The sequence below is a fragment of the Physeter macrocephalus genome, chromosome 9 (assembly GCF_002837175.3).
Source record: "Physeter macrocephalus isolate SW-GA chromosome 9, ASM283717v5, whole genome shotgun sequence".
NCBI classification, from domain to species: domain Eukaryota; kingdom Metazoa; phylum Chordata; class Mammalia; order Artiodactyla; family Physeteridae; genus Physeter; species Physeter macrocephalus.
The window spans coordinates 23,855,206-23,882,881 of NC_041222.1; the positions used below are offsets into that span (position 1 = coordinate 23,855,206).

Consider the following 27,676-nt stretch of genomic DNA (forward strand, 5'->3'; position numbering starts at 1 on the left):
GTACTTTCCCCAATAGAAAAAATCTTCAGAGTCATAGAACCATACAAGAATAGAGCTGAATTGAATTTTAGAGGTTTCGTTTAACACCTTCATTTCATAAATGAATAAACAGACACAGAAAGATTACGCAACTTACTGAAGGTCAAGTTACTAGCTACCTGCAAAATCTAGATGAGGACTAAAATCACATGACTCCCTGTTCAGTAATCCTTCCATAATTCATCTATCAATTATTGAATATATATGTCCTATAGAATGAAACTGCTTCTAAATCAACATGCAAATAACATATGTATTTTTAGTAAGCTTGATCATTTTTTCTATAATTACTAATATATAGTGTCTTTCACATAGTATACAAACAATATTATCAAAATATGGCTTATGAAAGTGAGGCCCAAATTATACGTTTACTTACAAATATGACAAAAAGAAATGACATGGGCATAATATACCCTAAAGAATGCTGAACTGCAAGTCAGCAGACCTGTGTGACCCTGGGCATTCTCTTCACTTCTCTGAGCTTCTATTTCCTCATCTGTAAAAGGTGAAAGGAAGGGGAGAAGAACTAGATCTCTCAGGCTGCTTGTGGATAGAAAGTTGCATTTCAAATATGTTAAATATTTTTATTACAAAAAAATTATATTTTTATTATGAGAAAATTCAAGCATAAACAAAAGAGAATAGCATAATAATGCTTTATATTCTCATACCCAAATTTAATAATTAGCAAAACTTTTGCCATATTTGCTTCATCTATCTCCTTCCTTTTTATTTTTGGTCACGCATTTCAAAGCAAACTCCAGGGGAATTTCCTGGCGGACATGGTGGTTTCACTGCCAGATCCTGCAAGCCAAGCAGCGCGGCAAATAAATAAATAAATAAATAAATAAATAAACAAACAAACCAATAAATGAAGCAAATCCTAGAGCTCCTATCATTTAATCACAACTAGTGAGCCCGTGCGCCACAACTACTGAAGCCCGCCCGCGTGCCTAGAGCCCATGCTCTGCAACAAGAGAAGCCACCGCAGTGAGAAGCCCGCTCACCGTAATGAAGAGTAGCCCCCGCTCGCTGCAACTAGAGAAAGCCCATGTGTGGCAACAAAGACCCAACACAGCCAAAAAAAAAAAAAAAAAAAAAAAAAAAAATGCCTTTCATGACTGTACTTTCCCCAATAGAAAAAATCTTCAGAGTCATAGAACCATACAAGAATAGAGCTGAATTGAATTTTAGAGGTTTCGTTTAACACCTTCATTTCATAAATGAATAAACAGACACAGAAAGATTACGCAACTTACTGAAGGTCAAGTTACTAGCTACCTGCAAAATCTAGATGAGGACTAAAATCACATGACTCCCTGTTCAGTAATCCTTCCATAATTCATCTATCAATTATTGAATATATATGTCCTATAGAATGAAACTGCTTCTAAATCAACATGCAAATAACATATGTATTTTTAGTAAGCTTGATCATTTTTTCTATAATTACTAATATATAGTGTCTTTCACATAGTATACAAACAATATTATCAAAATATGGCTTATGAAAGTGAGGCCCAAATTATACGTTTACTTACAAATATGACAAAAAGAAATGACATGGGCATAATATACCCTAAAGAATGCTGAACTGCAAGTCAGCAGACCTGTGTGACCCTGGGCATTCTCTTCACTTCTCTGAGCTTCTATTTCCTCATCTGTAAAAGGTGAAAGGAAGGGGAGAAGAACTAGATCTCTCAGGCTGCTTGTGGATAGAAAGTTGCATTTCAAATATGTTAAATATTTTTATTACAAAAAAATTATATTTTTATTATGAGAAAATTCAAGCATAAACAAAAGAGAATAGCATAATAATGCTTTATATTCTCATACCCAAATTTAATAATTAGCAAAACTTTTGCCATATTTGCTTCATCTATCTCCTTCCTTTTTATTTTTGGTCACGCATTTCAAAGCAAACTCCAGGGGAATTTCCTGGCGGACATGGTGGTTTCACTGCCAGATCCTGCAAGCCAAGCAGCGCGGCAAATAAATAAATAAATAAATAAATAAACAAACAAACCAATAAATGAAGCAAATCCTAGAGCTCCTATCATTTAATCTCTCTGCATTTTAGATTCATCTATAAATAATGTGAACATAACCACAATGTTCTTGTATTAACAAAATTAACAAGAATTCCTTAGTAAGATCTAATGCCCACTCTAAATACATGTTCTCCTGATTTTCTCAAAAATGTCTTTTTTTTTTAACAATTGGTTTATTCAAATTACAATTCTCAGTCAATTTTTTTTTTTTTTTTTTTTTTTTTTTTTTGCTATACACGGGTCTCTCACTGTTGTCGCCTCTCCCGTTGTGGAGCACAGGCTCCGGACGCGCAGGCTCAGCGGCCGTGGCTCACGGGCCTAGCCGCTCCGCAGCATGTGGGATCTTCCCGGAACGGGGCATGAACCCGTGTCCCCTGCATCGGCAGGCGGACTCTCAACCACTGCGCCACCAGGGAAGCCCTCTCAGTCAATTTTTGATTCAGGGAGACACAATCCAAATATCTAGCAAGGTTTAAGATTGACATCTATACCTAGTGTTTAAGCAACTGACCATATTTTGATTATTACTATTGAATTTTTCTTCATCCCAAACTCAATTTAGAAATATTCTAGTGCCGTGAATACTCCCATCTGTGTCAGAGTATGGCTGTCAGATAGTTATTGACTGAAAATCAGCCGTAGTTGGCAAAAATTATGTCTATACAGTGCACATCTAGTGGTTTGTGTCAATGCACGCGAAGTAAAAATTAGCACTACATTGATGGTAACCAGCCAAGAAACAATGTAGATAAAGACAAGAGACAAGATTCAACTGGACTTGCCATGTGGGAATGGTCTGATGGAATAAGTAGAATGCCTAAACTGGAATGTCAATAAACATAAAAGGCAGTGCCAAGTCCCGACATTTGTACATCAAGGTGCATGGCTGATGAAACATTAAAGGGGACTGGGATATTGCCACTGTTTCTTTTTATCTGTAGACTGGCAAGTACACTTAGGAGGATCTTTCCTTTGGTCTTTTGGTCTGTAATTAACATATGTTTACTCCAGCAGGCAGTAAGCACCTTAATTCACATGCTTACTTAGGTCTGAAATTCAAGGGTTAGCATATAAATGGAAATTGAATTACAAAATATTACTTTTTAAAATTGTTTCCTAAAAAAATAGCAGTCAGGCAGTAAACACTTATAGAATACATCCTTATCTTTCCCTTTTGTTTTTTCAGGGTTTCAAAGGGAGAAACCTTCAGCACCCTCACATATCTGTTTTAATGTCAAAACCTCAGCCTTGAGGATTTCACTTGGCTTTCCAGTTTCCTTAAATGTCCAAATGCCTAAATCTTCAAGTCTTTTTTTTGTTTTGCAATTGTCATTTGACTATAATGGAGACAGTGAGTTCTTTATATAATTGTTACCAAGTCCAAGCTTGCTCTGCTCACCGCACGACAGGCCAATGAATCGGAGATGAGGTGTTGAGGCAAGGAATACTTTATTTGGAAAGCCGGCAGACCAAGAAGATGGCAGACTAGTGTCTCTGAAAAACCATCTTATCTGGGTCTGGATGCCAGTTTCTTTTACAGAATCAGAGAGGAAGAGGCAGTGGGGAAGTAAAATAAAAGGGCAAGCAGTCTTGCAAAACATCTCCTGGAATGGCCAGCCTCCATGAGGGGATGTGTTGGTTTCTTTTTTCTTGCAGCCATTCACAGATGGGCAGCGTTCCCTGAGGCAGGCCATTATGTATGATTATAGTAACAAAAGGAATGAAAAGCAAAGGTTAAAGTCAAAGAAACAGATCCAGTGTGGAGTCCAATTTAGCTCTTCCCTGTTACATATCACTCCCAAAGTAAGGCACACTAATCTGCTTTATCTAAGTCTGCACATGGTCTAAGAATTCCACATACGTTTCTAAGGCTGGTATGAAGCAGGGTGATGCTACTAGGAGCCTGAAAACACCGATTTGACAACTCAACAGTTATTTACTGAGCATCTACTTCATGAAAGGCACTGTGAGCAATATACAGATGACCATGATCTTCAGGAGTTCTCCATTAATAGGGAAGACAGATTACATAAAATCATAATATAATGTGAAATGTGCCAAGTGCTGTAAAGATTCACAGTGTAGGGAGAACACAGTTTGGGACACATGACTGTGGGACAGAACAATCTTCTTAGACGAGACTGAATTTGAACAGGGGAATGACATGATTAACAATTATATTAGCGACATGATTTAGAAAGGCTACTTTGGAAGGTGACGAATTGAAGGAGGGAAAGATCAAAGGAAGGAAAACAAGTAAGGCATTGCGATAATCCCAGAAAGAGTCAAAGAGGGCAAGATCTAGACAATAGTGCTGGTAATGAAGTGGAGATGACAGTGTGAACCAAGGAGGGGTGCTGAGTCTGAAATAGAGATTGAGAACTCACCAGCACCCAAGTGAGTGCGGAAGCCTTGGTGGTTGGTCAGGTCCCCAAAGGAGATAGGCTGAGAGAAGAGATCCAGTCCTTGAAGACTGTTTATATTTAAAAAATAAAAAATGGAACAGAAGCCAAAGAAATGGAGAAGGAGCATGATTAGAAGAGAACTGGGGGACTTCCCTGGTCGTACAGTGGTTAAGAATCCACCTGCCAATGCAGGGGACACAGGTTCAAGCCCTGGTCCGGGAAGATCCCACATGCTGTGGAGCAACTAAGCCCGTGCGCCACAACTACTGAGCCTGTGCTCTAGAGCCTGCGAGCCACAACTACTGAGCCCGTGTGCCACAACTACTGAAGCCCCTGTGCTCTGGAGCCCATGTGCCGCAACTACTGAAGCCCGTGCACCTAGAGCCTGTGCTCTGCAACAAGAGAAGCCATCGCAATGAGAAGCCCGTGCACCGCAACGAAGAGTAGCCCCCATTTGCCACAACTAGAGAAAAGCCAGCGCGCAGCAATGAAGACCCAAAGCAGCTCCCAAAAAAATTAAATAAATAAATAATAGGGCTTCTCTGGTGGCGCAGTGGTTGAGAGTCCGCCTTCCGATGCAGGGGACACGGATTCGAGCCCCGGTCCGGGAAGATCCCACATGCCGTGGAGCAGCTGGGCCCGTGAGCCATGGCCGCTGAGCCTGCGCGTCCGGAGCCTGTGCTCCACAACGGGAGGGGCCACAACAGTGAGAGGCCCGTGTACAGCAAAAAAAAAAAAAAAAACAAAAAGGATAAATAATAATAATAATAAAAGAAGAGAATTGGGGAAATTCCCGGGCGTTCCAGTGATGAGGACTCTGTGCTTCTACTGCAGGGTTTGATCCCTGGTCGGGGATCCCGCAAACTGTGAGGCACGGCCAAAATAAATAAATAAATAAAATAAAATAGAAGAAAATATACTGTCACAGAAGCTTAGAGAAGATATAGGCTCAATAAGGTAAAGATGAGGAGGCAACAGAAAGGAGATAAAGAAAGGCCAGTGAGGGTGGGCAGAGAAGACATCATGAAAACATCATGTGATTTATCAACTAGGAATTTGTCAGTGACCATTCAGACACAGATTTCAGTCTAAATGTGATGATGAAGAAATGGAGGCAGGGAAGACAGTGTGAGAAGGCAAAGAAGACAAACTTCAGAAGACAGAGAACTGGAGAATAACAGATGGAGGTATAACTAATGGGGAAAGGTTCTGAAAGAAGTGGGAAAGATGAAGGCCCCATGTTTCCTCTAAGACAGCAGGCCTAGAGAAAGCCTCTTTCCTACAGTTTCCCACCTCCTGACAGAAGGAGCTGGTGGTGACCAAGAGTGTGGGGATGGTGTCACTGCAGGGCCACTTTAGTGACAGCATCCATGAACAATGAAAACTAAAGCACAGACCTGGGCTGGGGGGACTCAGGTATGGAAATCTGATTACCATCTTATTCGTTACCTACAAGTTACTAGAATCTTCCTAGATCCAAGACCATCAAGAATCTCTCTTGCTTAGACTTCACACTATGTCTAGTCCTTTTTATTGGGCCTGCGTTCTTGGACAACAACTCCAGCCTAAATCTGTGGATCTCATATTATTCAAGAAGTCTGTATTTAAATTAAAATCCCAAACTTTCATCTTAGTTTCTCCTTATTTTTTCATGCTGCATGGTGGCACCTCTGTCCACTAACTGATAATATCCTCTTCATCGAGAGAAACTTCTTGAATATATAACACATTCCGCTGGCCTAAGTGAATTCGTAGTCCTGGTCAGTCAGGACTCCCCTGACTTGATGCTACTAGCCAAAAGCCAGAAGCCCTAATTTCTTCATCTGGAAAATGTGAGCTTGCCCTAGGTAATATCTAAAGTTCTGAGTAGCTTTAAAATCCCATGATTCTAAATCAACACTGCATAGAACTTTTGTTCTGTTCTTCTGGTTCAGGATTTCTTAGTGTAGTGTTTCGTTATGAATGTACTTATTTCTGAACCAATATCCAAACTTGAGATTTTTAAAATATGGCAGAAAGCATGTGAGATAAACAACAATATATTCCTTTTATCAATGGCTTACCTCTCTTCATTGTTTTCCATCTGATTAGGGAAAGCAGCAAAGTCTAGTAGTAATTTAATGGCATCAAGGTATCCATTGTTACAGGACCAGTGCAAAGCTGTCCTTCCCTATAAGCATAAAGAAAAATCAAGTACATCTGGTGTCGGTATTTTTGGATACAGAGTTATTTATGATGACTCAAATATATAAACACTTCTCTCAAATTGCTTAATTACAAAAAGAGAAAATATTAAGTATACAGTGGAGAAAATGGACTGTATCTTAACCAAATGATCAAAATTAATACTATGTTAAGAGGCATCAAATGTCTCCAGAAGTGATACCCTAAGAATTCAATATCACTTATGCAATATTCCAACCTAAAATGTAAAACTTGAATCTAATTATGATGAATCATTAGGCAAACTCAAATTGAGTGAAATTCTATAAAATAAATGGCCTGTATTCTTAAAACATTTCAATGTCATGAAAGATAAAAAAGGCTTGAAGCATTGCTAGAGATAAAAAGGAATACTTCATAGTGTTAAAGGAGTCAAAGAGGAAGCTATCACAATCCTAAATCTGTATGCACATAATAGCACAGCTTCTAAATATACAGGATTAAAATTGACAAAATTGAAAGGGGAGATAGTCATATCCATAATCACAGTGGGAAATTTTTAACCCATCTTTACAATAGTTGATAGAACAAATAGATAAAAAAGCAGTAAAGATATAGAAGGCATGAACAATACAATGTAAAATTTGAACTAAGTGATATGTATATAAAACATTGCATCGAACAATGACAAAATTAGTACCCTTTTCAAGTATACATAGAACATTTACCAAAATCAACCATGTGTAGGGACATTCCTCAAGCTTTTGAAAGATTAAAATAGTTCAGAGTATGTTATTTAACTACAGTAAAATTTAAGCTACAAATCAGTTTGGGAGGTAGAAGAAGGAACTCCCTTGCAAAGATGTCTACATCCTAATCTCTGGAATCTGTAACTATGTCATATTAAATGGAAAGGGGGAATTAAGGTTGTGGATGGAATTAAAGTTACTAATCATCTCACTCTGAGTTGGGGAGATTATACTGGATTATCCAGGTGGGCCCAATATAACCACAAGGGTCCTTATAAGTAAGTGACAGAGAGAGGCAGAAGGTGAATGTCAGAGTGATGGAGCGTGAGCGAGACTCAGCCAGTCACTGCTAGCTGTGAGGAATGCAGCCACAAGCCACAGAATGTGGGCAGCATCTAGAAGTTGGAAAAGTCAAGGAAGCAGATTCTCTCCTAGAGCCTCCAAAGAGAATGAAGTCCTGCCAACACCTTGGTTTTTAGGACATTTTGGACTTCTGACCTCCAGAACAGTAAGATAATAAATTTGTGTTATTCTAAGACACTAAGGTTCTGGTAATTTGTTATAGCAGCAATAGGAAACCAATATAATCAATAACAAAAAGATAATGAGAAAATGCCCAACTGCCTGGAAATTAAACAATACACTTCTAAATAATCTATGGGTCAAATAATAAATCAAAATGGAAATCAGACAGTGTTTGAGTTGAATGACAGTGATCGTACAATTTATACAAATTTGTAAGATGCAGCTAAAGCATGCTTAGAATAAGAAACATGCTTAAATACATATATTGAAAAAAATATTGAAAAAAATCAATGATTTAAACTTTCATCAAAAGAATCTTTTAAAAAATATTAAATCAAATCTGATGTAAGCAGATGGCAGGAAATAATAAAGATAAGAGTAAATACCAATGAAATAGTGAAAAACTTAAAATATAGAGAATAAAAAAAGACTGGAGTCCTTTGAAGAGATGAATAAGCAAGACTGAATTTTTTTTAAAAAAGGAAAAGAGACAACATGTATTACCAATGTATGGAATGAATAAGAGGAAATCATTACAGGTCTTACAGATATAAAAAAGAAAAGAGAATGTCTGATGAACTTTATGTGAATACATTTGACATTTTTAATAAAATGGATAAATTTCTCAAAAAAATGCAACTTACCAAAGCCGAACGGAAAATGATTAGAAAATCTGAATTGTCTTTTAATTATTAATGAAGCTGAATCAGTTATTAACAACCTTTGCACAAAGAAAACCCCTAGACCAGATGACTTCAGCAGGGAATTCTTCCAAACATTTAAAGAAGAATTTGACACAATCTTACACAAATTCTTTAGGAGAATAAGAAAAGAGGGACTACTCCCTAACTCTTTTTATAAGGTCAATGTAACCTTGCTACCAAAACCTGACAATACAAGAAAGGAAAATTATAGGTCAATCTCTCTCATGAGCATAAATGCAAAAATCTCATAATATTAGCAAACAAAAGTCCATCAATATATATATTTCAAAAATATATCATAAGTAGGACAATGTAATCAATGTAATTTACCACATTAATAGCAAAGAGTAGAAAAAATAACATAATCATGTTGATAGATGCAGATAGAGTATCTGATGAAAATTAAACAGCTAACTGTGATTTAGAAGAACTCTTAGCAACCAAAAATATAAGAGAACCTATAGCAAACATCATATTCAATGGTGAAATATTTAAAGCTTTCCCCTGAGAAGCCTGAATGACTTATGGATGTCAGCTATCACCAGTTCTATTCAACATTGCATTGGCAGTCCTAGCTAGTTCAATAAGCAAGACAAAGAAATGAAAGTCATAAGAGTTGGAAAGAAAGAAATAAAAATGTTATTGTTCACAGACAGCATGATTGTTTATTTGGATAGTCCAAAACAGTACACATGCAAACTAACAGAAATGGGAAGTAGCTTGCATAAGTAATATACTACTAATGTATGAACTTGTAAAAAAAAATGTACAAGGTGCAACAAAGTATTAAAGATGCATTTCTAATAACATTGGTATAGGGACCATATTTTACACATTTTTCATTATGTTACTTTCACATATAGTAACAATCTTGACAAATACTTATTCAATGAATTAATAGGGAATATATTTTCTGACTTGGAAAACACAATATGCTAGTATTTTTAAAGAGTTAAAGTAAGTAAACTAGCAAAATATGTCAATATTGGCTAAATTGAGAGAAATCAATACACTGCTACATAGCTGAGGGAAGCATAGATTAACCTGTGCGTTTTAATAATTGGTGTGACAGTATATACCGGAGCCTAGTCACATTCATATACCATTCATTACTTTGATTCAAAAATCTCACTTACATGAAATTATTCTAAGCGAATAAACCCAAAAGGAAAAAGTTAAATGCACAAAGATGATTAATGCAACATGTTCTATAAATAATGAAAAAGTATCCAGCAGTAGGAAGTTACTGATTTAATTCTAAAGTCTAGGTTACAGGCATAGCTTGGACCTGACTCCCCCCCAATAGTCCCACCACTGTTGTCACCTTAGGGTAATTATTTAAGCTCCATGAGCTTCAATTTCCGCCTCTGTAAAACAGGGATGATAATAGTAACTACTTTATAGACTTGCTGTGAGGAGTGAATGAGTTATTTTACAGAAAGCTCTTAGAACTTTGGAATATTAAGCATCCATGATTATGAAAAAAATTATATACCAATTGAAAAAGTACTGGTGATAATTCTGAGGGAGCAAAACAAAATGTGGTTTGTAAAATCATATGATATATATATTTATATACCTATAATCATATGCCATGTATATATATTTTATAAAAGTTATCAAACTGTTCCCGTTCTATATGATGACTTTGTTAAATTATATACGGATATATAGGCAAGGACTAGAAGAGAACATGGACAAATACAAATCACTTTTAATTAACAGATTTGTGAGTGATCTCTTCACTTGGTAAATTGTTGTCTTCCTTAATTTTAGTTAGCAAAGAAGCAATGCTCCAAACACTTTGGAGCAGACAATATAAAAAAGACGTAGAATTTCTACCTCTTTGTCTTGAATGTTAGGGTCTGCGTTATTTTCCATGAGCACGGCCATGCAGTTGATATATCCCCCATATGCAGCGCACTGCAGTGGGGTTCTTCCTGCATAATCCTGCACATTTGGGTTGATCTTATTTTCTATCAATATCTGGCAGACATCAGCATTTCCTCCCAGCGCGGCCCAGTGTAGAAGAGAATGTCCATCTTGGTCGACTAGATCTACCCTTGCTCCACCTGAAAAAGCAAAAATATAATGAAAATGTCTAATACAGAGAGCATTTATCAAGAAGAAGTTTAAAAAATATAACAACAGTCCTTTAAATGCTTTACTCTTAGCAAAAAGCTTTCATGTATATCATCTACTTCAGATTTTTACAATAAGCCTGTGAGCTGGTCAGGGTAGGACTCCTTCCCCTTTTACATAACGTGAAACTGAGGATCAGGCAGCTGCAGTGACTTTTCGCAAATCTAACAGCTACTAACAGATGGAGCTAGCAGTGAACCTTTGAGTTTCCTGATGCCAGGCTCTTTTCCCCATCCTTCTACCCAGGCAGCTCTCTGCCATGTAAAGCTGTATTTCAAAAGGCAAATGCAGGGGCTTCCCTGGTGGCGCAGGGGTTGAGAATCTGCCTGCCAATGCAGGGGACACGGGTTCGAGCCCTGGTCTGGGAAGATCCCACATGCTGTGGAGCAACTAAGCCCGTGCTCCACAACTACTGAGCCTGCACTCTAGAGCCCGCGAGCCACAACTACTGAAGCCCGCGCGCCTAGAGCCCATGCTCCGCAGCAAGAGAAGCCACCGCAATGAGAAGCCTGCGCACCACAACGAAGGGTAGCCCCCACTCGCATCAACTAGAGAAAGCCCGCATGCAGCAATGAAGACCCAACGCAGCCAAAAATAAATAAATAAATAAATAAATAAAATAAATCTATTTTTAAAAAAAGGTGAATGCAAGAAATCCTACCTTTTGAGAGTGACTTGTTAGGAGCACTCTTAATAACTAACCTTTGATGAGTGTCTGAATCACATCTTTGTGTCCCATCTCACAGGCTCGGAAAAGTGGAGTATGTTTCATGACATCAGTAGCATCTACTTGAGCATTATTTTCCAATAATAACTTCACGGTGCTGACATGGCCAGAAAGGGCAGCAGCATGTAAAGCTAAAAAGGGAGCGAAAGAAAGTGAAGAACTTCCAAATAACAGCTTTACCTTTTTATTATCCTAACTATGTGTCTTCTTCACTTTTGATTTTCTCATCATTTTGGCTAAATGCAATTTAATCTTCAGGATTCTCTATTTTTTAACTTTTATAGATTTCTATCTTTCTTTCTATTCATATGTATTACTCACACTTTTCCCCTTTCCTTCTACCTTTCTCATCTCACTGTTTTCTTCCTTTCCATGCTGTTATTCTGAAATGGTCTCCTCTTCTCAGTTACTAGTTTATTATCTTTTCCTCTTTCTAAGAGAGTAAGAGAACAAAAAATGACAAAGAGAAATGATTTAAATGATGCAGGCAATTCTGCCCACAAACCCACTCAATTAGTATATGTCTCTGAGGGGTTGTGTGACGGGACCGTCAATCTACTGTTCCTTCAGTTGGTTACCTGTGCTATTCCTGCAGTTGGTCTGTGTACCCACATGGTACTAAGAGTATGTGTATCTTACTGCACTGAGCGTATTTTTCATACAACATGGCTCCAAATGCAAGCCAGCTATTTCCTCAGGGCCCAATTTCAAAAACAGCAATTCATTTCAATATTGGAGAAAAAAGTGAGATGGAATGTAGTCTCCTCTCTGGTACAGGGTTTGAAAGAGTAATTTTGACTATGTGTGAGTTTCATGTTACGCTGATCCCTGCCTACATTATTCCACTCTAGTGCTTATGTCATCACTCTAGATTACTCTTGAAATTCTATTTAATTCATCACTCTCTAAATTCTGAATTTTTCAGGATAACTGTCTAGAGGCCTGGGCCAATTCTTTCTAAGGATTATCGCTCTATACTGTCTAGGATAATGTTTCTTTCATAAAGTGTGATCCATGGACCAAACCTGGGATGCCTATGAAATGCAGATTCCTGGGGATTTGTTGAGAAGCTATTGCGGACTGGGTACTAATATAATGCTGGGAATTCAGCAGGGAACAAGATAGCTAAGGTTATATTCTCATAGAGGAAGCAAAACAAAACAAGACAAAAACACCGGAGTAATAACATTTAAGTATTAGATGGTGATGGATGGTATAATTAAAGAAGTAAAAAGTATTTTGATATATAGAGTGACCGGGGGATTACTTTTGATTGGTGGTCAGGGAAAGCCTTGCTAAGGCGCTGACATTTAAGTTGAGAGTAAATCATAAAAAAGAGACAGCAAAGCAGAGATCTCAAGGGAGAGTAGTCTGGGCAAAGAGAACAATGAGTACAGGGATAGGAATGAATCTATGTGTTTAAGGAAGGCAAAGAAGCTGCAGCACAATGAGTGAGAATGAGGTAAGTCAGAAAGGTAGAAAAGGCCAGATCATAAATGGCCATACAGGTCAGAGTGATGGAAGACACTGAAGGGCTTTACGTAGGTGAGTGATATTTGATTTATGCTTTCAACAGATCACTCTAGCTGTTTTGAGAATGCATTATAGTAAATTAGAGTGTAAGCAGGGAGACCAGTTAACACTAGCGCAGTTGACTGGGTGAAAACAGTGGTGGCTTGAACTAGGGTGACAGGAATGGAGATGGAGAGAAGCAGCAAGATTTAGATTATATTTTGGAGTGGAGTCAACAGGACTTGTTGACAGGATTTGATGTAGGATCTCTATCTAGTCTGGGAACACCCCTAGTAATTCTCATGCATACTTGAGTTTGAAAAGCCTGACCTAAAGGGCTGAATGTTAGTTTGGCCTAGACAAGATTCAGATGGGTGTGAGAGACTTCAAAAATCTGAAGTGTGTCATATGGAAGACAACACAGAGTGGAACATTCAGTTTGACAAATTTTGGCTCAGTATAAGGAAGCGCACCCTAATAGAGTGAGATTAAGATGGAAGTAATGGGTTCTCTATATCGGAGCCGTTCAACCAGAGGCTGAAAAACACTGGTGAGAATGTTATAAGGCAAATTAAGGCATGATATATCTGTGAGAGTTCTGTGATTTTCACATTTAAGAGCATAAGAATGCTTTTTTTTTTCTCCCAGATGAAATTTTATACAACATCCAACATATAAAATAGTTAAGAGTTGAGTGGTTCTGACTAAAGTAGGGGTAGAGGGTTACCCAGTTAAGCATTTATCCCTCAGCAACATTTCAGGTACCTCTATAGGAACGTGTTGTTCTGAAGAACATGGTTTGGAAAACCCTGGACTAGATTTAATTTTAAGGTACTTTTAAATTCTGAAATTCTACAATTATGTAATGTGGCTTCAGGTATGCAACAGATACTATTCAGACAAATATCAATGTCAAATTTTTAAAAAACAGACAAAATTTCAATAAAGCATAAGATAGAATTAATGATTTTATCAAAGGAAATTCCCCATTCTGACTATTTTCATTTATTTTAAAACTATCTTAGACTACTATTGCTGCTCCCCTTTTGAAAAAGTACCACAAGTTTACCTAGGAGCTTTAAAAATTATTTTCAATAACTTTCTGTTATGGAAAATTTCAAACATATTCAAAAGTAAAGGCAATAATAGTCCAGTGAACTCAATATTGTTGTCACCCAGATTCAACAATTATGTGTTGGCTAATCTTGTTCCATCTAACTGCTATCCATTCCCCCACTTCTGATTTTTTGAAGAAAATTCTAGAGTCATATGCTTCCGTTTGTGAATATTTTAGTATGTCTGAAAGACAAGGATTCTTTTTTTAAACACAACCACTGTATCAGTCAGAGTATCTCTCATATACTCTAACAGATAGAATTCAATATGAAGAACTGCTACCTTTGTACTGAAGAACTGAAAAAGCAAAAAGGGAACCCTAAGGTATCACAGAGGCAGTAAATGCAGAAAACTGCTAGCAATTCTAAGACTGAGGAAACAAAAAGAAGAGGATGGAATTATTACAACTTTAAACGCTCAGAAGAGGCACCCGGCAGAGCTGAAACTCAGACCTCAGAGGAGGGGCTTTGTTTGGCTGTTGCTGGTATCTCTGAGGAGGGTGCTCTTTGGCTGCTACCGTGAGTGCTGGAAAAACTGCAAAGTGAAATTAACTGTTGCCACTGGAACAAGCTCTCAGTGCTCTGTTGTGTAAGACTTACTAGGGTAATGCTGACAGGAACGGGAAACAAAAACAAGAATAGGAAGCAAACGGGAAGGTGCACTCCCATGCTCCTCTTCCAGCTTTCCAGTCTCCCTGTACTGCCCGCTATGGGCTGACTCCCCTGCTGGCAAAGAGGGAATGTGGTTTGCAGAACCCCAGCCCCAGCCATGCAAAGAAAAGATAGGCCCATTTTCATACCTAAAAAATATTAACAAAAGTTTTGTAATATCAAATATCCAGATAGTGCTCACATTTTCCTGAGAGCTTTATAATTTTTTTGTAATTGATTTATTTAAATCAAGATCCAAATAATACCCATATATTGCTATTGATAAGAACTCATTTTTAATTAAGGGAAAACAACTCTGTAGAGGGATGATGGAAAGGAATTCACCTGCATAGAAGAGAAATGTCAGGAAGGTATCTCTGACATATAATAAAATCTCCTTAGGATAAAGAGCCCAGGGAATGAATGAAATTGAGAGGAATTTATGTCTCAATCCCAACCATGATGCACATCAGAAAGGCAACTTTGGTTGGCAGAATGCAAGTATCCTATAGCCCATACTTTATAAAAATACATGAAAAGTTAAACAAAGAGCGATGCTAGGGATAAAGACTGCATACTAATACAAGTCTGACAAAAAAATGAAATATTCAGATCATTTATAAACTCAATGTCCTATGTGTCTGTACAATACTCCTTAAGAAGCTTAAGGTCTACTATGAAGCTCTGCTATAGAAATATTCAATACTTTCAAAAGCTAAAGGCTTTATCCAAATTGATATTACCTAAAAACTCTTTTTAAAAAATTAGAAGGTGCGATGGTCTAGGTATAGGGAGGGAGATACGAGGTGTAGCAACTCCATTCCCCTCTGTCCCCCAAGTGCTACATCAATAGTGTCGGTGGTCAAGAAAGATCTTATCTAGGATAACAGGTAGGTGCAAACAGCTCTAGTATGTTTCTACAAATAAAAAACCATAACATTGAGAAGCTCATAGCTGAGGTTTTGTTCTGTTCAGTGTTATTGTGCTGTTGTGTGATTTTTCTTTCTCTTTCTGACTTGCAATTTGGATATACAGGTGTCCCTCGATATCTGTGGGGGATTGGTTCCAGGAGCCTCTATAGATACCAAAATCTGAAGATGCTCAAGACCCTTATATAAGATGGTATAGTACAGTGAATACAAGTCAGGCTTCCATATCCGCAGATGCAAAACCCTCAGATACAGAGGGCTGACTGCAGTATATAAGGAAGACACCTCTAAGGTGACAATGAGTGTTAAAAAACTTATACTTCTCTTACTAATCAACACATAGTTAGAGGGCTCTCTTATTAGAAAAAGAGATTAAAGGAAGCACCTAGTAAGAACTTTTGAAGCTTTGAAGCTCCTAGAGCCATGGGAGGTTAACTCTGAAATGGGAGATTCAGGATGCAGCAATGCTGTTCAAAACTGAGAAAAGAGCATATTAAATGAGACTGGTGAGAACATACTTAGATGTGTGCGTTCTCTAAAATGTAATTCTAAATGTTTGAAAATATAGTTAATAATTGCTAGGTATGTATAGTTTTAAAATGCAGGTTCATTCTTTTTTACACAAAGATATATGATCAGAAGAGTTCCCACAATCATGTCTAAGGAGCAACAAGGCTTGTAAATCAAATGCCAAGATTCACTTGGTAGAAACACAGGCTGATTTTAGCCATAATAGTTGGAAGAAATAAAGCCGTTGGAGTGATGTCCTGGCAACCTAAACTTAAAAAGTTAAGATGAAAGTCAAACAATATCAGATTAGGAACAATGGTTTCAACTTACTATTTTGCAAAATAGCACCATCTACACTTTGAAGCTTGAATGAAAGCAAACTGAATATGTCTGCCAGTTCTTACCTGTACCTCCATATTTGTCTGCCATGTTAATGTCAATGTCAGATTTTAAACTCAGCATAGTCCTAAGGACGTCATCACTGCCTTTCCCAGCAGCCCACATAAAGGATGTTCTTCCTTCAAGGTCTGAATCATCTTTTACTGAAGGATGTTTTAGAAACACTTTAACTGTTTCCTGTAAGAAAACTTCATTTAAAAATTTGAGACAAGAGAGTGGCATTTTCTTTGGTAAGAAAGCCAGTGTTATATGTGACTTCCACTAAGAAGCAAAGTATTTTTTCCTCTACTTTTGAATCAAATGAAATTATCTTTTTATGAATAATGAAATTACAATTTCCATTGAAAGTAACAATCTTCTGTCCTTATACATTGGTTTTAGTTTTCATAGCACTTCAAAAATAAAACCTAACTCCCTCATTCAACATTCTAATAATTGAGAATGATCATCCTCAATTAAGTTTAAAAACTCAACTGCAGAGAAGCATAATACATTCTCTCACTGTATGTTTTGTTGCTATTTTTAAAAATAGTGCATTTATCAAGTAATTATGGGTGGTTACTGAGAAATGCAGTGTTCAATTCATCTAAACGAATATTTATTCAGCATTTCCTACATTCAAGGTCCTTCCTGTATAGAATCATACAAAAATTAGGACCCTTAGTAATTCTAATAGTGTTTAACAAATTTGGGCTTCCCTGGTGGTGCAGTGGTTGAGAATCTGCCTGCCAATGCAGGGGACATGGGTTTGAGCCCTGGTCTGGGAAGATCCCACATGCTGCGGAGCAACTGGGCCCGTGAGCCACAACTACTGAGCCTGCGTGTCTCGGAGCCTGTGTGTCTCGGAGCCTGTGCTCCGCAACAAGAGAGGCCGTAATAGTGAGAGGCCCGCGCACCGCGATGAGGAGTGGCCCCCACTAGCTGCAACTAGAGAAAGCCCTTGCACAGAAATGAAGACCCAACACAGCCAAATAAAAAAAAAACAAAAAAAACCAAACAAACAATTTTAATGGGGGTTAATATTCATAGCATTTAAAATTGCATCTTTCCTCAAAACTCAGATGCTTAAGCTTTTAGGAAGATCATAGAAACTTTTGCTTGAATGGAAATAAAATAGTTTCAGAAAAAAACAATTTCTGGAGGCTGTGAGTTGGCCAAAAATGTACAAAATGTTGATGATCAATATTTCAGAGCAAGAAAAAATTTAAGGGCTCATCTCATCCAGCTCCTCATTTCACAGATGATATTTAGACTCAAGGTCATATAAACATTGGTAGCAGTTAACAGGAGTAGAATGCAGGGTTAAATCACTGCACTCTTTCCACTGTAACACACACTGCTTCCTAGTCTTAAAACTAGATGTTGAGCTACTGAGGTATTACAGCTTAGTGCTCCTTAGGATCTAGTGTATGTCCTTATTAAGTAGATTTGAATAAAGAAATAAAATTTGGGGACTTCTCTGGTGGTTAAGAATCCAGTGCAGGGGACACAGGTTCAACCCCTGGTCCAGGAAGATCGCACATGCTGCGGAGCAACTGAGCCCATGTGCCACAACTACTGAGCCTGCACTCTAGAGCTTGCGAGCCAGAACTACTGAGCCCACGTGCCACAACTACTGAAGCCTGCGCACTACAGCCCGTGTCCACAACAAGCCACCGCAATGAGAAGCCCGCGCACTGCAACGAAGAGTAGCCCCCGCTCGCCACAACTAGAGAAAGCCCATGTGCAGCAATGAAGACCTGATGCAGCCAAAAATAAATAAATAAATAAATTTATTTAAAAAAAGAATTAAAATTTTAAAATGTTGGTGATTTGGGGGGTTTCTTTTAATAATTTGCAAACATTTCTTTGTTGAGTATGTTTGCTTAATGATGAATGTTTGCAAGGGTTTTATGGGACTGTTGTTGTTGTTGATGATGTTTTTTAAAAAGAGAACTACAACCTCTTGTGAATTAAGAGAGTCCCAGGAGATCAAGGGACTTGAAATTGAGCCTATAAAATGTGCATAATTATTAAAAAACTATTTCTGTAATTGGCAGATTGTCTAAAGCAAGTGTTTCTTTGAACAAACATCTATAATGTTCTAGCGTTTTTCTTACTTGCATTAGCACAGTTACTTAATTACTGGTTTCTGTACATAGGTTAAATTTGGAGTCTAAGACTTGGGTTCAAGATCTTGAGCAAATCATTTAATCTCTTGGAACCTTGGTTTCTTCATCTGTAAGGAGGGATAACATGTCCTTTCATAGGCCTATGTTGAAATATGGATTGAATTCTGATTTCCATAGGTTGACTAGACTGGGCCAATTGGATTTCTTATCTATGTGTAATAAGAATCAACTCCTCCTCAAAAACTCTGTATTTTTCTGAGATCTCGGGAGATAATAGAAGATAATGGTTTACCAAAACTTTAGGTGATATATAGAATAGATTTTTAGGAATGCCAAGAAGGGGGATAATTGCTATAGTTGCTCTGGGTATCAGAGAGAAAGAAAATTGGGAAAATAAGATGTTTTCTCAATCCAAGAATTCAGTGTATTCAATAGTGCATTTGGGGAGGTCAGGAAGATGGAATTATACTATGCTGATGATAACATTCTCATAATTTAATGAAACCAGGTGTTTCACTATGCGCTCTCATGTAGAAGGCAGCAAAATCCACTGTGACTGCGTTAATGTGTGCCTCTTTGGATGTGTCTCTAGTTCTTAGTGGCCACTCATATTCCGGTGGCTGAAGCAGCCTAGACATTATCATGTTGCTGGCTGGACTGAGAGACATAACGGACGAGAAAGTACTTTGTAAACTGTAAAGGGTGGCAGGAAGGAAATATTAATAATAGTTAATATCTTTGGATATATCAATAATTCATATTTTTACTTTCTCAGATGTACAATATGCAAAATTATTAGCACAAATAATAATAACAATGAATGTTATTTCTTGAATACCTACTCTGTGCCAAGTATTACACTAGGCACTGGTCATAAACTTTCTCTAATCCTTACAATAATCCTAAAAGAAAAGGTATAATTATTCTCATTTTACATATGAAGAAACTAAGATTCAGAGAGGTTAAGAACTTATGCAAGGTCATACAGCTAGCAAATGGCACAGTCAGGATTCTAGCCAAGGGTCTATCTAGTTCTGAAGCCTTGCCCACTGCCTTCAGGACAATTATAGATTGCCAAACACTAGATTGTCTTCAGTGCCTTACAATTAACAAAAAAGATTAAGTACACTTACAGTAAAGCAAAATGTTACATTGAACAGTTAAAATAAAAATTCTTTAAAACTTCCCATGTGACTAACAACTTTATAAAAATTCAGACTATCACATGAATCAGAGAGTGAACAGTATGAGCAACTGTTAAAAAATAATTGCTACACAAACACACAAATGAGTACGTGTAACAGTGTGAAATCTGAATAAGGTCAGTGGATTATATCAATATCAATTTCCAGTTTATGACATTATATTATACTTTTGCAAGATGTTACCACTGGAGTGAACTGAATGAAGGGTACATGGCATCTTGCTGTTTTATTTCTTACAACTGCATGTGAATTTACAATTATATCAAAATAAAAATTTAATTATAAAAAAAGATAATTGTCATGGTTTACTTACAGCGAAGTTACTCTGAGCTGCATAGTGCAAGGGTGTTGCTCCTTGGCTGTCAGATGGGATGGTTCCAGACTTATTTCTTTCTAAAAGAAGATGGACAATCTGTGCGTGGCCTGAAAGCAGACACAAGGTAGTTATCACATAAAAGGACTGATTCATTTATAATCTATTTAAAGGAAAGGGGTAAGAAAAATCATTAGCACATAAACCAGCATTTACAATGCCCAGTGCAGCCTCTTCTAACTTTTCACAAAAATATATGATTATGTAGCACAAAGGCAAAAACTTACAACACTAAAAACTTAATGCTTCAACCAGGAAGGAAATGACTAATTATAATAGCCAGACTGAGAAAAAACTGTATTAGGTATCAGCTCACTGCATCCCCTTGCTTCACTTTATAAAACTGCCCATAAAAACAGAAGAAGGCACATTAGAAGCCAGCCCCTCTCAGCCATCAGTGTCCCTAGGCTCCACGTTCCATTGCACCATCAATCAGAACTGCACGGTTGTTCTCTTCTGCTATTCAGGAGGACAACCTATAATACAAACTCTTGTGACCTCTGAGGCCTTCTATCCATCCCCTCTAACCTCCCTCTCCCAATTTTTAACATCTAGGCAGTAATTTCAAATCCCAGAAAACAAGTGGGCAGGAATGATGAGGTGGTAGTAGAGAAACATGCTCTGCAGTACACTTTGGAGGATGTGGATGTGGTCTCCACGAGTGAAGAACTGTAGAAAGGATCAAAGAATAAATAAGCCTGGTAATAGTATATTTAGGAAACCTGAATTTCATACATGCCATTGCTTCAGTGTATAGGGAATGAGGCAATGAAGAAGATGCCACATTAGCAGAGCAAGAATACACTGCCAGGCAGAAAAAAAGGAATTTGAGTGGGAGTTGTGCTCGTCTACCTGCTCTCCAGCTATGGTTTGAGATGGAGTTCTCCATAACATGAATGGGCAAAAAGAGTATCAAAGGCAATCTATGCACATAGTCAATCTAAATATCTCTCATTTGAAAGATAAAGAGAAAAATTCAGAAAAGGCTATATGAAAACATACTCTAGGACAGGGAGAAAGGAACACCATCAGAAAGAAGAAGAGCATACCTCAGAAAATGATCTAGAGAAGGATCCAGAGGAAAATTTCAGGCAACTGTTTGGCATCCTTGACATTTGCAAAGAGATGGCCTCTATGAAATGAAACAGAATATCCTAAGAAGAAAATAATCTAAAATGAAAAGGTAATGGAAGGAGATAAAAAGGAAAAAAGCTGAGATAAAAAGAAATATGGATGAGAGAAGGAAATCAAAATATAACCTAAAATACAATCTATAAGAGGCAGAAAGAAAGCTGAACTTGTGAAACACAAGTCAATTTAGTGCTGTGGAGACAAATTTGCAAAGTCCTCCTAGAATGCAGAGGAAAAGGGATGAAACTGCACCTTGAAATGAAGTCTAAATAATAATTATAAATCTGACTATAAAACTGAATGCAATCATTTAAAAAAGAGATAATGTGTAATTTAAAAACTAAGTCCATCATAATAATGGTTTATTATAATTATTAATATTAATTAATAATTACTATCAGATTATATTTACAAATACCCAAAGAATGATAAGTGAAAGTGTGCTAAATTCCTCATTTTAAATAGATGGGAATCAAGAGACACAGTTTTGCTCTGGACTCTGACTTAGGCTTAAAAATTTAAAAGTAACTACTAGTAGAACCTAAAAATCCTCCCAAAACATTAGGCAATCCAAAACCAAACAACAACGAATGTAATCCACACACCACAAGGCAGAAAACAAAGGAATCAGGAAAAAAACCAAAACACTAATAATACTCAAAGAGCAGAATAACAGAAAAAAGATCAAATTATACAATTTATAACAATGACTATCAGTGGGTAAAACTCCTTCACTAAAAGAGAAAGACTCTCAGATTGCCAAAAATCAGACACATACACATATATACTCTCTCATCTAAAAAAGTGATCCCAAAAAGGTTAAGTCAAAGGCATACCAGAAAATATGATGAAAAGGAAATCAAACATCATAAAATTACACACATAAAATTAAAGCCCTTCTCCAAAAAAGCAAAGGCATTGAATGTGATGATTATTTTATATTTACATTTGTCAACAAATGTGCATTACCTTTATAATAAAAATGAAAAGACATGATGTTGAAATTAATATATAACAGAGAATACATTTTATATTGCTAAAATTTAAGCATACAACAGAGGGATTTAGGTATAAAGTGCCACATATCAATTAAAAACTAAAACAATTAAATAGGAGGTGGGAGCTGATGGGGAGAGAAGCCATGGAAAATTTCCTATACTCATGCAGTTTCTCCTACTGTTGAGCCTTGGTTTCACATTCAACTCACCTAGTAAAGCTGCCCAGTGAAGAGGCGTTCGAAATAAGTTATCGTAAGATGTTATATTGCAGCTTTCGTATGAGGTCAAGACATCAACCACTGTCAAGTTCCCATCAGCAACTGCAAAGTGAAGAGGTGTTCGACCCTCATAGTCTTGCCAGTTCAGTAAAGACTCTGTTGGAGCAGCATCCTATTTTTAAGGAACCAGAGACCTCAGACATACATGGAATCCTTACTAAATCACATTTGACATAGTATTAACTAAGCAATTTTTGAAACCTACATATTCTCTCTCCGCAGAAGTGATAAATTCAGAAAAAAGTATACAGTCTAAATCTTTAAAAATTAATTTTCATATTTAACTATAAAAAGTACAGAAAAGATACAATAAACAACATGTACCATCTATCAATAGATTAAATAGGGATCAACATTTTGCCTGTGTTTTTTTATCTCTTACAGATTCAGCTAAAGCCATATGTTTTGTATTTTTGTTTCATATATATACATCCATAACCAATAGTTAAATTTTGTATGTGTGTTTTCAATATTTATACTTATGTATTATACCATACATATCCCTGAATTTTTTCTTTCAAAATTATACTTTTGAATTTTTAATTTCAACACAATACATTTGGGTATCTATGATGATACTAGTCCATTTGTTAAACCACTATTTAGTTAACCATTCTCCTACTGAGGGATATTTAGGTTATCTACATTTTTTCCCACTATTAACAATAATGCTGCAATGAACATGCTTTCTTTACATGTCCCTTTGTAGCACATGTGATTTTTCTCTAGCCCAGACACCTAGATAGGAAATTGCTGGGTTGAAGGATATTTGTATCTTCAGCTAGTATTGTCAAACTGCTCTCTAAATGGCTGTACTAATTAACACATCCATGACGATGTGTAAAAGCTTTTATTTCCCCACATGCTGGTACATATTAACCACTTAGTATTATCAAACTTACAACATTTTTCCCCTTATAGGTATGAAAAGTATTTCACTGATGTTTTAATTTGTATTTCTTTTATGAATGAGGTGGTTTTTTTTTATCATATGTTTATTGGATATTCAGTTTAAATTGACAGTTCACAACATTTATTCATTTTTCTACTGGATCTTTGTAGCAGATATGATGCATTGCTTAGGTTCCCCTTCAAGACTAAAGGACCGACTTCCCCAGCTGCTGCAAGTGCTGCCAGCAAATGACTTTCTACTGTCATCCTTTTGGAATTGCTTCAGCTAAAGAGAGTTACCTCACCCACGGTCAGGTCCCTTCTCAGATTAGGTCATATCCAAAGCCAAGCTCTCTTGTCCAATTTTAAGAACTCTCTGAAGGGCCATCCCAGATTTAGAGCTGTCTATACAGTCAGGCTATTTTACAAAGCAGAGTATTAAAGGTATTATAAACACTTCAAAAAAAGAAGTAGAATATTACCACAATGGTATTCTAGGCCCTTGAGTCTCCCAAGGACTTAGACGCATTTATAAGGGAGAAAAAGAAAGCCAAATCTGTAAGGAAATAAGATATTATGAGTGAGAATCATCCTCCAAAGACTTCAGATCTTGGAATTAACACATAAAGAATATAAATAACTATCTATAAAACATGTAAGAAAATAAAAAATGAAATAAAATGTGAGCAAGGAACAAAAACTCTCAAAATGATCAGGCAGATCTGAAAAAGAACCAAGTAGATCTTTTAGAAGTGAAAATATAATCACAAAGATTGAAGACTAAATGAATAGGGTAAACAAGAGATTGGATGCAGCTGAAGACAGACCTGGCAAACTGGAAGGCAGATCTGATGTAATTATCCAGAATGTAGCAGAAAGAGACAAGAGGATAGTAATGTAAAAGAGAAGTCAAGAGACATGGAAAGTAAAATGGAAAGGTCTAAAATATGTATTACTGGAGACCCCATAGGCAGGAGTAGAGAGAATAAAAGAGATGCAATATTTAAAGAGATAATGGTTATATATTTTCCAGAAATGAGATGCAATAGTCAGAATGTATACCAAACAGGAAAAAAAAAAAAGGCACACCTAGACAAACCGTAGTAAAACTGTAGTATGCCATATAGAAAAATTTTAAAAAGCAGCCTGAGAGAAAAGATATCTACAAAGGGATGACATAGACCAATAACAGGCTCTTCAAGAGGAATTAATGACAGGCAGAAAGCAGCAAAATGACAGTCTGAAAGAGTTGAGAAAAGTAACTACTTAGAACTGTGTATACAGGAAAACTATATATTCAAGAGCATGGTAGAAATGTAGACATTCTTAACAAATAAAATCAGGGAGGGCTTCCCTGGTGGTGCAGTGGTTAAGAATCCATCTGCCAATGCAGGGGACACGGGTTCAATCCCTGGCCTGGGAAGATCCTACGTGCCACGGAGCAACAAAGCCCATGCACAACTACCGAGCCTGAGCTCTAGAGCCCAAGTGCCACAACTACTGAAGCCTGTGTGCCTAGAGCCTGTGCTCCACAACAAAAGAAGCCCACACACTGCAATGAAGGTAGCCCCTACTCACCGCAACTAGAGAAAGCCCGTGCACAGCAACAAAGACCCAACACAGCCAAAAAAACAAAACAAAAAACAAACAAATAAATAAATTTATTTTTAAAAAATCAGGGAGTTTACCACCATAGATCTACACTAAAGGAAGTTCTAAGAATTATATTTCAGGAAGTAACATAATAATAACTCTAGAAGGAAAATTTGAGACTCAAGAAGAAATGCAGAGCAAAGAAATTAGTTAACACACAAGTAGAAATAAATTTTCATGTACAAATAAAACAATAATATCTTTTAAAGTCTAATTTGTGTGTTATAAGCAAATAGGACTAAATATTAGACTACCATAGCCTGTAAGTTGGAATTTGGGAAGGAGTGATTAGAAAACCTCAAACAATATACTGCTAAATATTCAAAATTAATAAGAAAGTATAGCAAGTTGGTTAAATATATAATTAATGGCCCAAACTATCAATTGCATTTCCATACACCTGCCAACAACCAGTTAAATACATACCCTAGATACCCTAGATACGCTTTTAAAAAAGGTTCAGAGCAGCACTGTTGTAAATAGCAAAAAACTGGAAACAGTTCCAAATGTCAGTCAATAACAGACTGAATAATGTGTGTCATTTAATCTTCATAAAAGGGAATACTATACAGCCGTAAAAAGTAATATATTACAGCTACACACAGCAACATAGATAAAATCACCAGCTTAACACTGAGCACGAGAAAAGTATGTTGCGGAAGAATACATACAGTATGATTCTATGAATATAAAATTCAAAAATGTTAAAAACTAAACAATATATTTTTTAGGGATACAAACACGTGTCAAAACTATAATGAAAACCAGTGGAATGATAAGCACAAAACTGAGGATAGTGGCTGACTCTGAGAAAGGAGAGAAAAGAACGGTACTGGGAGGTACCCAGGAAACTTCAATGGTAATGTACTTGGTTCCTCAACTCAGTGATGAGTACACGAGTATTTGTTGTTTCCTTATATATCTTAAATGTATTATATAAATATTCACTTACATCTATTTACTATTTAATAAGAACAAGTATAAAACAAAGACAGGGATGATAAATATAAACTAAGAAAAGCAGTTGATGGGGGACAGGAACGAGCACAGCACAGGGAGAGAGAATGTATTTGGAAACTGGCACACAGGAAAGTTCTGTGTGGTCTTAAATAACAGTATTAAAATGTTTTATTTCTTGGTGATGAGCTCACATGTTTGTTATACTCTTTTGCTTCATAATTTGGTTGTGTGTCATATAAATGCTTTTGCACATATTGGATATTTCATTATATATATATATATATATATATATATATATATATATATATATATATATATATATATAGTGTGTGTGTGTGTATATATCTATGTGTATATATATATTTGGAAAGGCCATCCATTATACCCACCAGAATGCATCGCACTGTATGAACAGCACTCGGATCTTTGTGGTTGGCTGCCCAGTGAAGTGGGATCTTGCCTTCGACATCAGGAATTCCAATGTTGGAATCATGCTTGATGAGCAGCTTCACATGCTCAGGGTTATTGTAGTAGGCACTCCAATGCAGAGCTGTTTGCTGCAAAATTGAGAGATTCTCAAAATAACAATAACTACAGTAACAGTGAAAACACAACAAACTCCTCCCAAACTTTCAGTGAGTGACAGGCACTGTCGTAAGAGTTTTATATATTTTATCTCATGTAGTCTATATCATGACAACTCTGGGAAATGAGTACTCTTGAATTTGCATGCGACTGATGAGGAAAGTTAAGTATGAAGAGGATAAGTAATCTGCTCAAGGGTGTGAAGGTAGCAAGTGACTGAATAGAGATTTTAAACCCAGGCAGTCTGACTCCAGAATCTGACATCTTAACCATGGCAGGGATTTAGGTCATCAAGTACTAATAACTGATAATACTGAGAAAGAAAAATGCAGCAAAATATTTTATGAATAACTATCAACAAAGCAAGTGATCATCTTGATATTGCACTAAGCACCTTAAGAATTTGATAGAAGGTTTTATATTTTAATATCTATCAGAAAAGATCCATGCATAGGAAATCATGGATCTAGAATCCATTTTTTATATCAAAGGATAAATTTAAATATAATTTTACAGGATAAATTGTTAAGATATATTTTGAAAATACAGCAACACTTGCTTTATTTTTAGATAAAGTTAAAAATGAATATGCTGAATTTGCCAGTGTTGCTTTAAAAATCTCTTCTGCCATTCTCATCAACATACTGGTTTCTCTATTAGGAGAACTATTAATGAAACCACAGAGAAACTGTTTAGATATACTTTATGCCTTGAGAGTAGCATTGTCATGAATCCAATCTAGAATGAGATCATTTAACAGCAGGAACCAAGCTCATTTGTCACATTAAAAACTTTAAATGTTGGCATATGTGGTATTCATTCAAAGTGAACCTACAGGCATCTAACATGTAGAGTTATTAACTCATT

The 27,676-nt window shown here is 36.6% G+C and overlaps 1 protein-coding gene across 3 annotated transcripts in view; it reads right to left on the reverse strand.

Moving 5' to 3' along the window:
• INVS (inversin) overlaps window positions 1–27,676 on the reverse strand; it is a 152,808-nt gene that overhangs the window by 47,883 nt on the left and 77,249 nt on the right. For 2 of the 3 annotated variants that reach the window (XM_007128404.4, XM_024126124.2), the window contains 7 exons: window positions 26,614–26,781; window positions 22,652–22,832; window positions 20,254–20,363; window positions 16,630–16,801; window positions 11,484–11,639; window positions 10,482–10,711; window positions 6,562–6,668 (listed from right to left, as the gene is read on the reverse strand). In XM_007128404.4, coding sequence (XP_007128466.1) covers window positions 6,562–6,668; window positions 10,482–10,711; window positions 11,484–11,639; window positions 16,630–16,801; window positions 20,254–20,363; window positions 22,652–22,832; window positions 26,614–26,781 — 1,124 coding nt within the window. Of the gene's footprint in view, window positions 1–6,561; window positions 6,669–10,481; window positions 10,712–11,483; window positions 11,640–16,629; window positions 16,802–20,253; window positions 20,364–21,362; window positions 21,446–22,651; window positions 22,833–26,613; window positions 26,782–27,676 lie in introns of those variants that run through there. The other variant, XM_055087068.1, reaches the window with a different exon arrangement.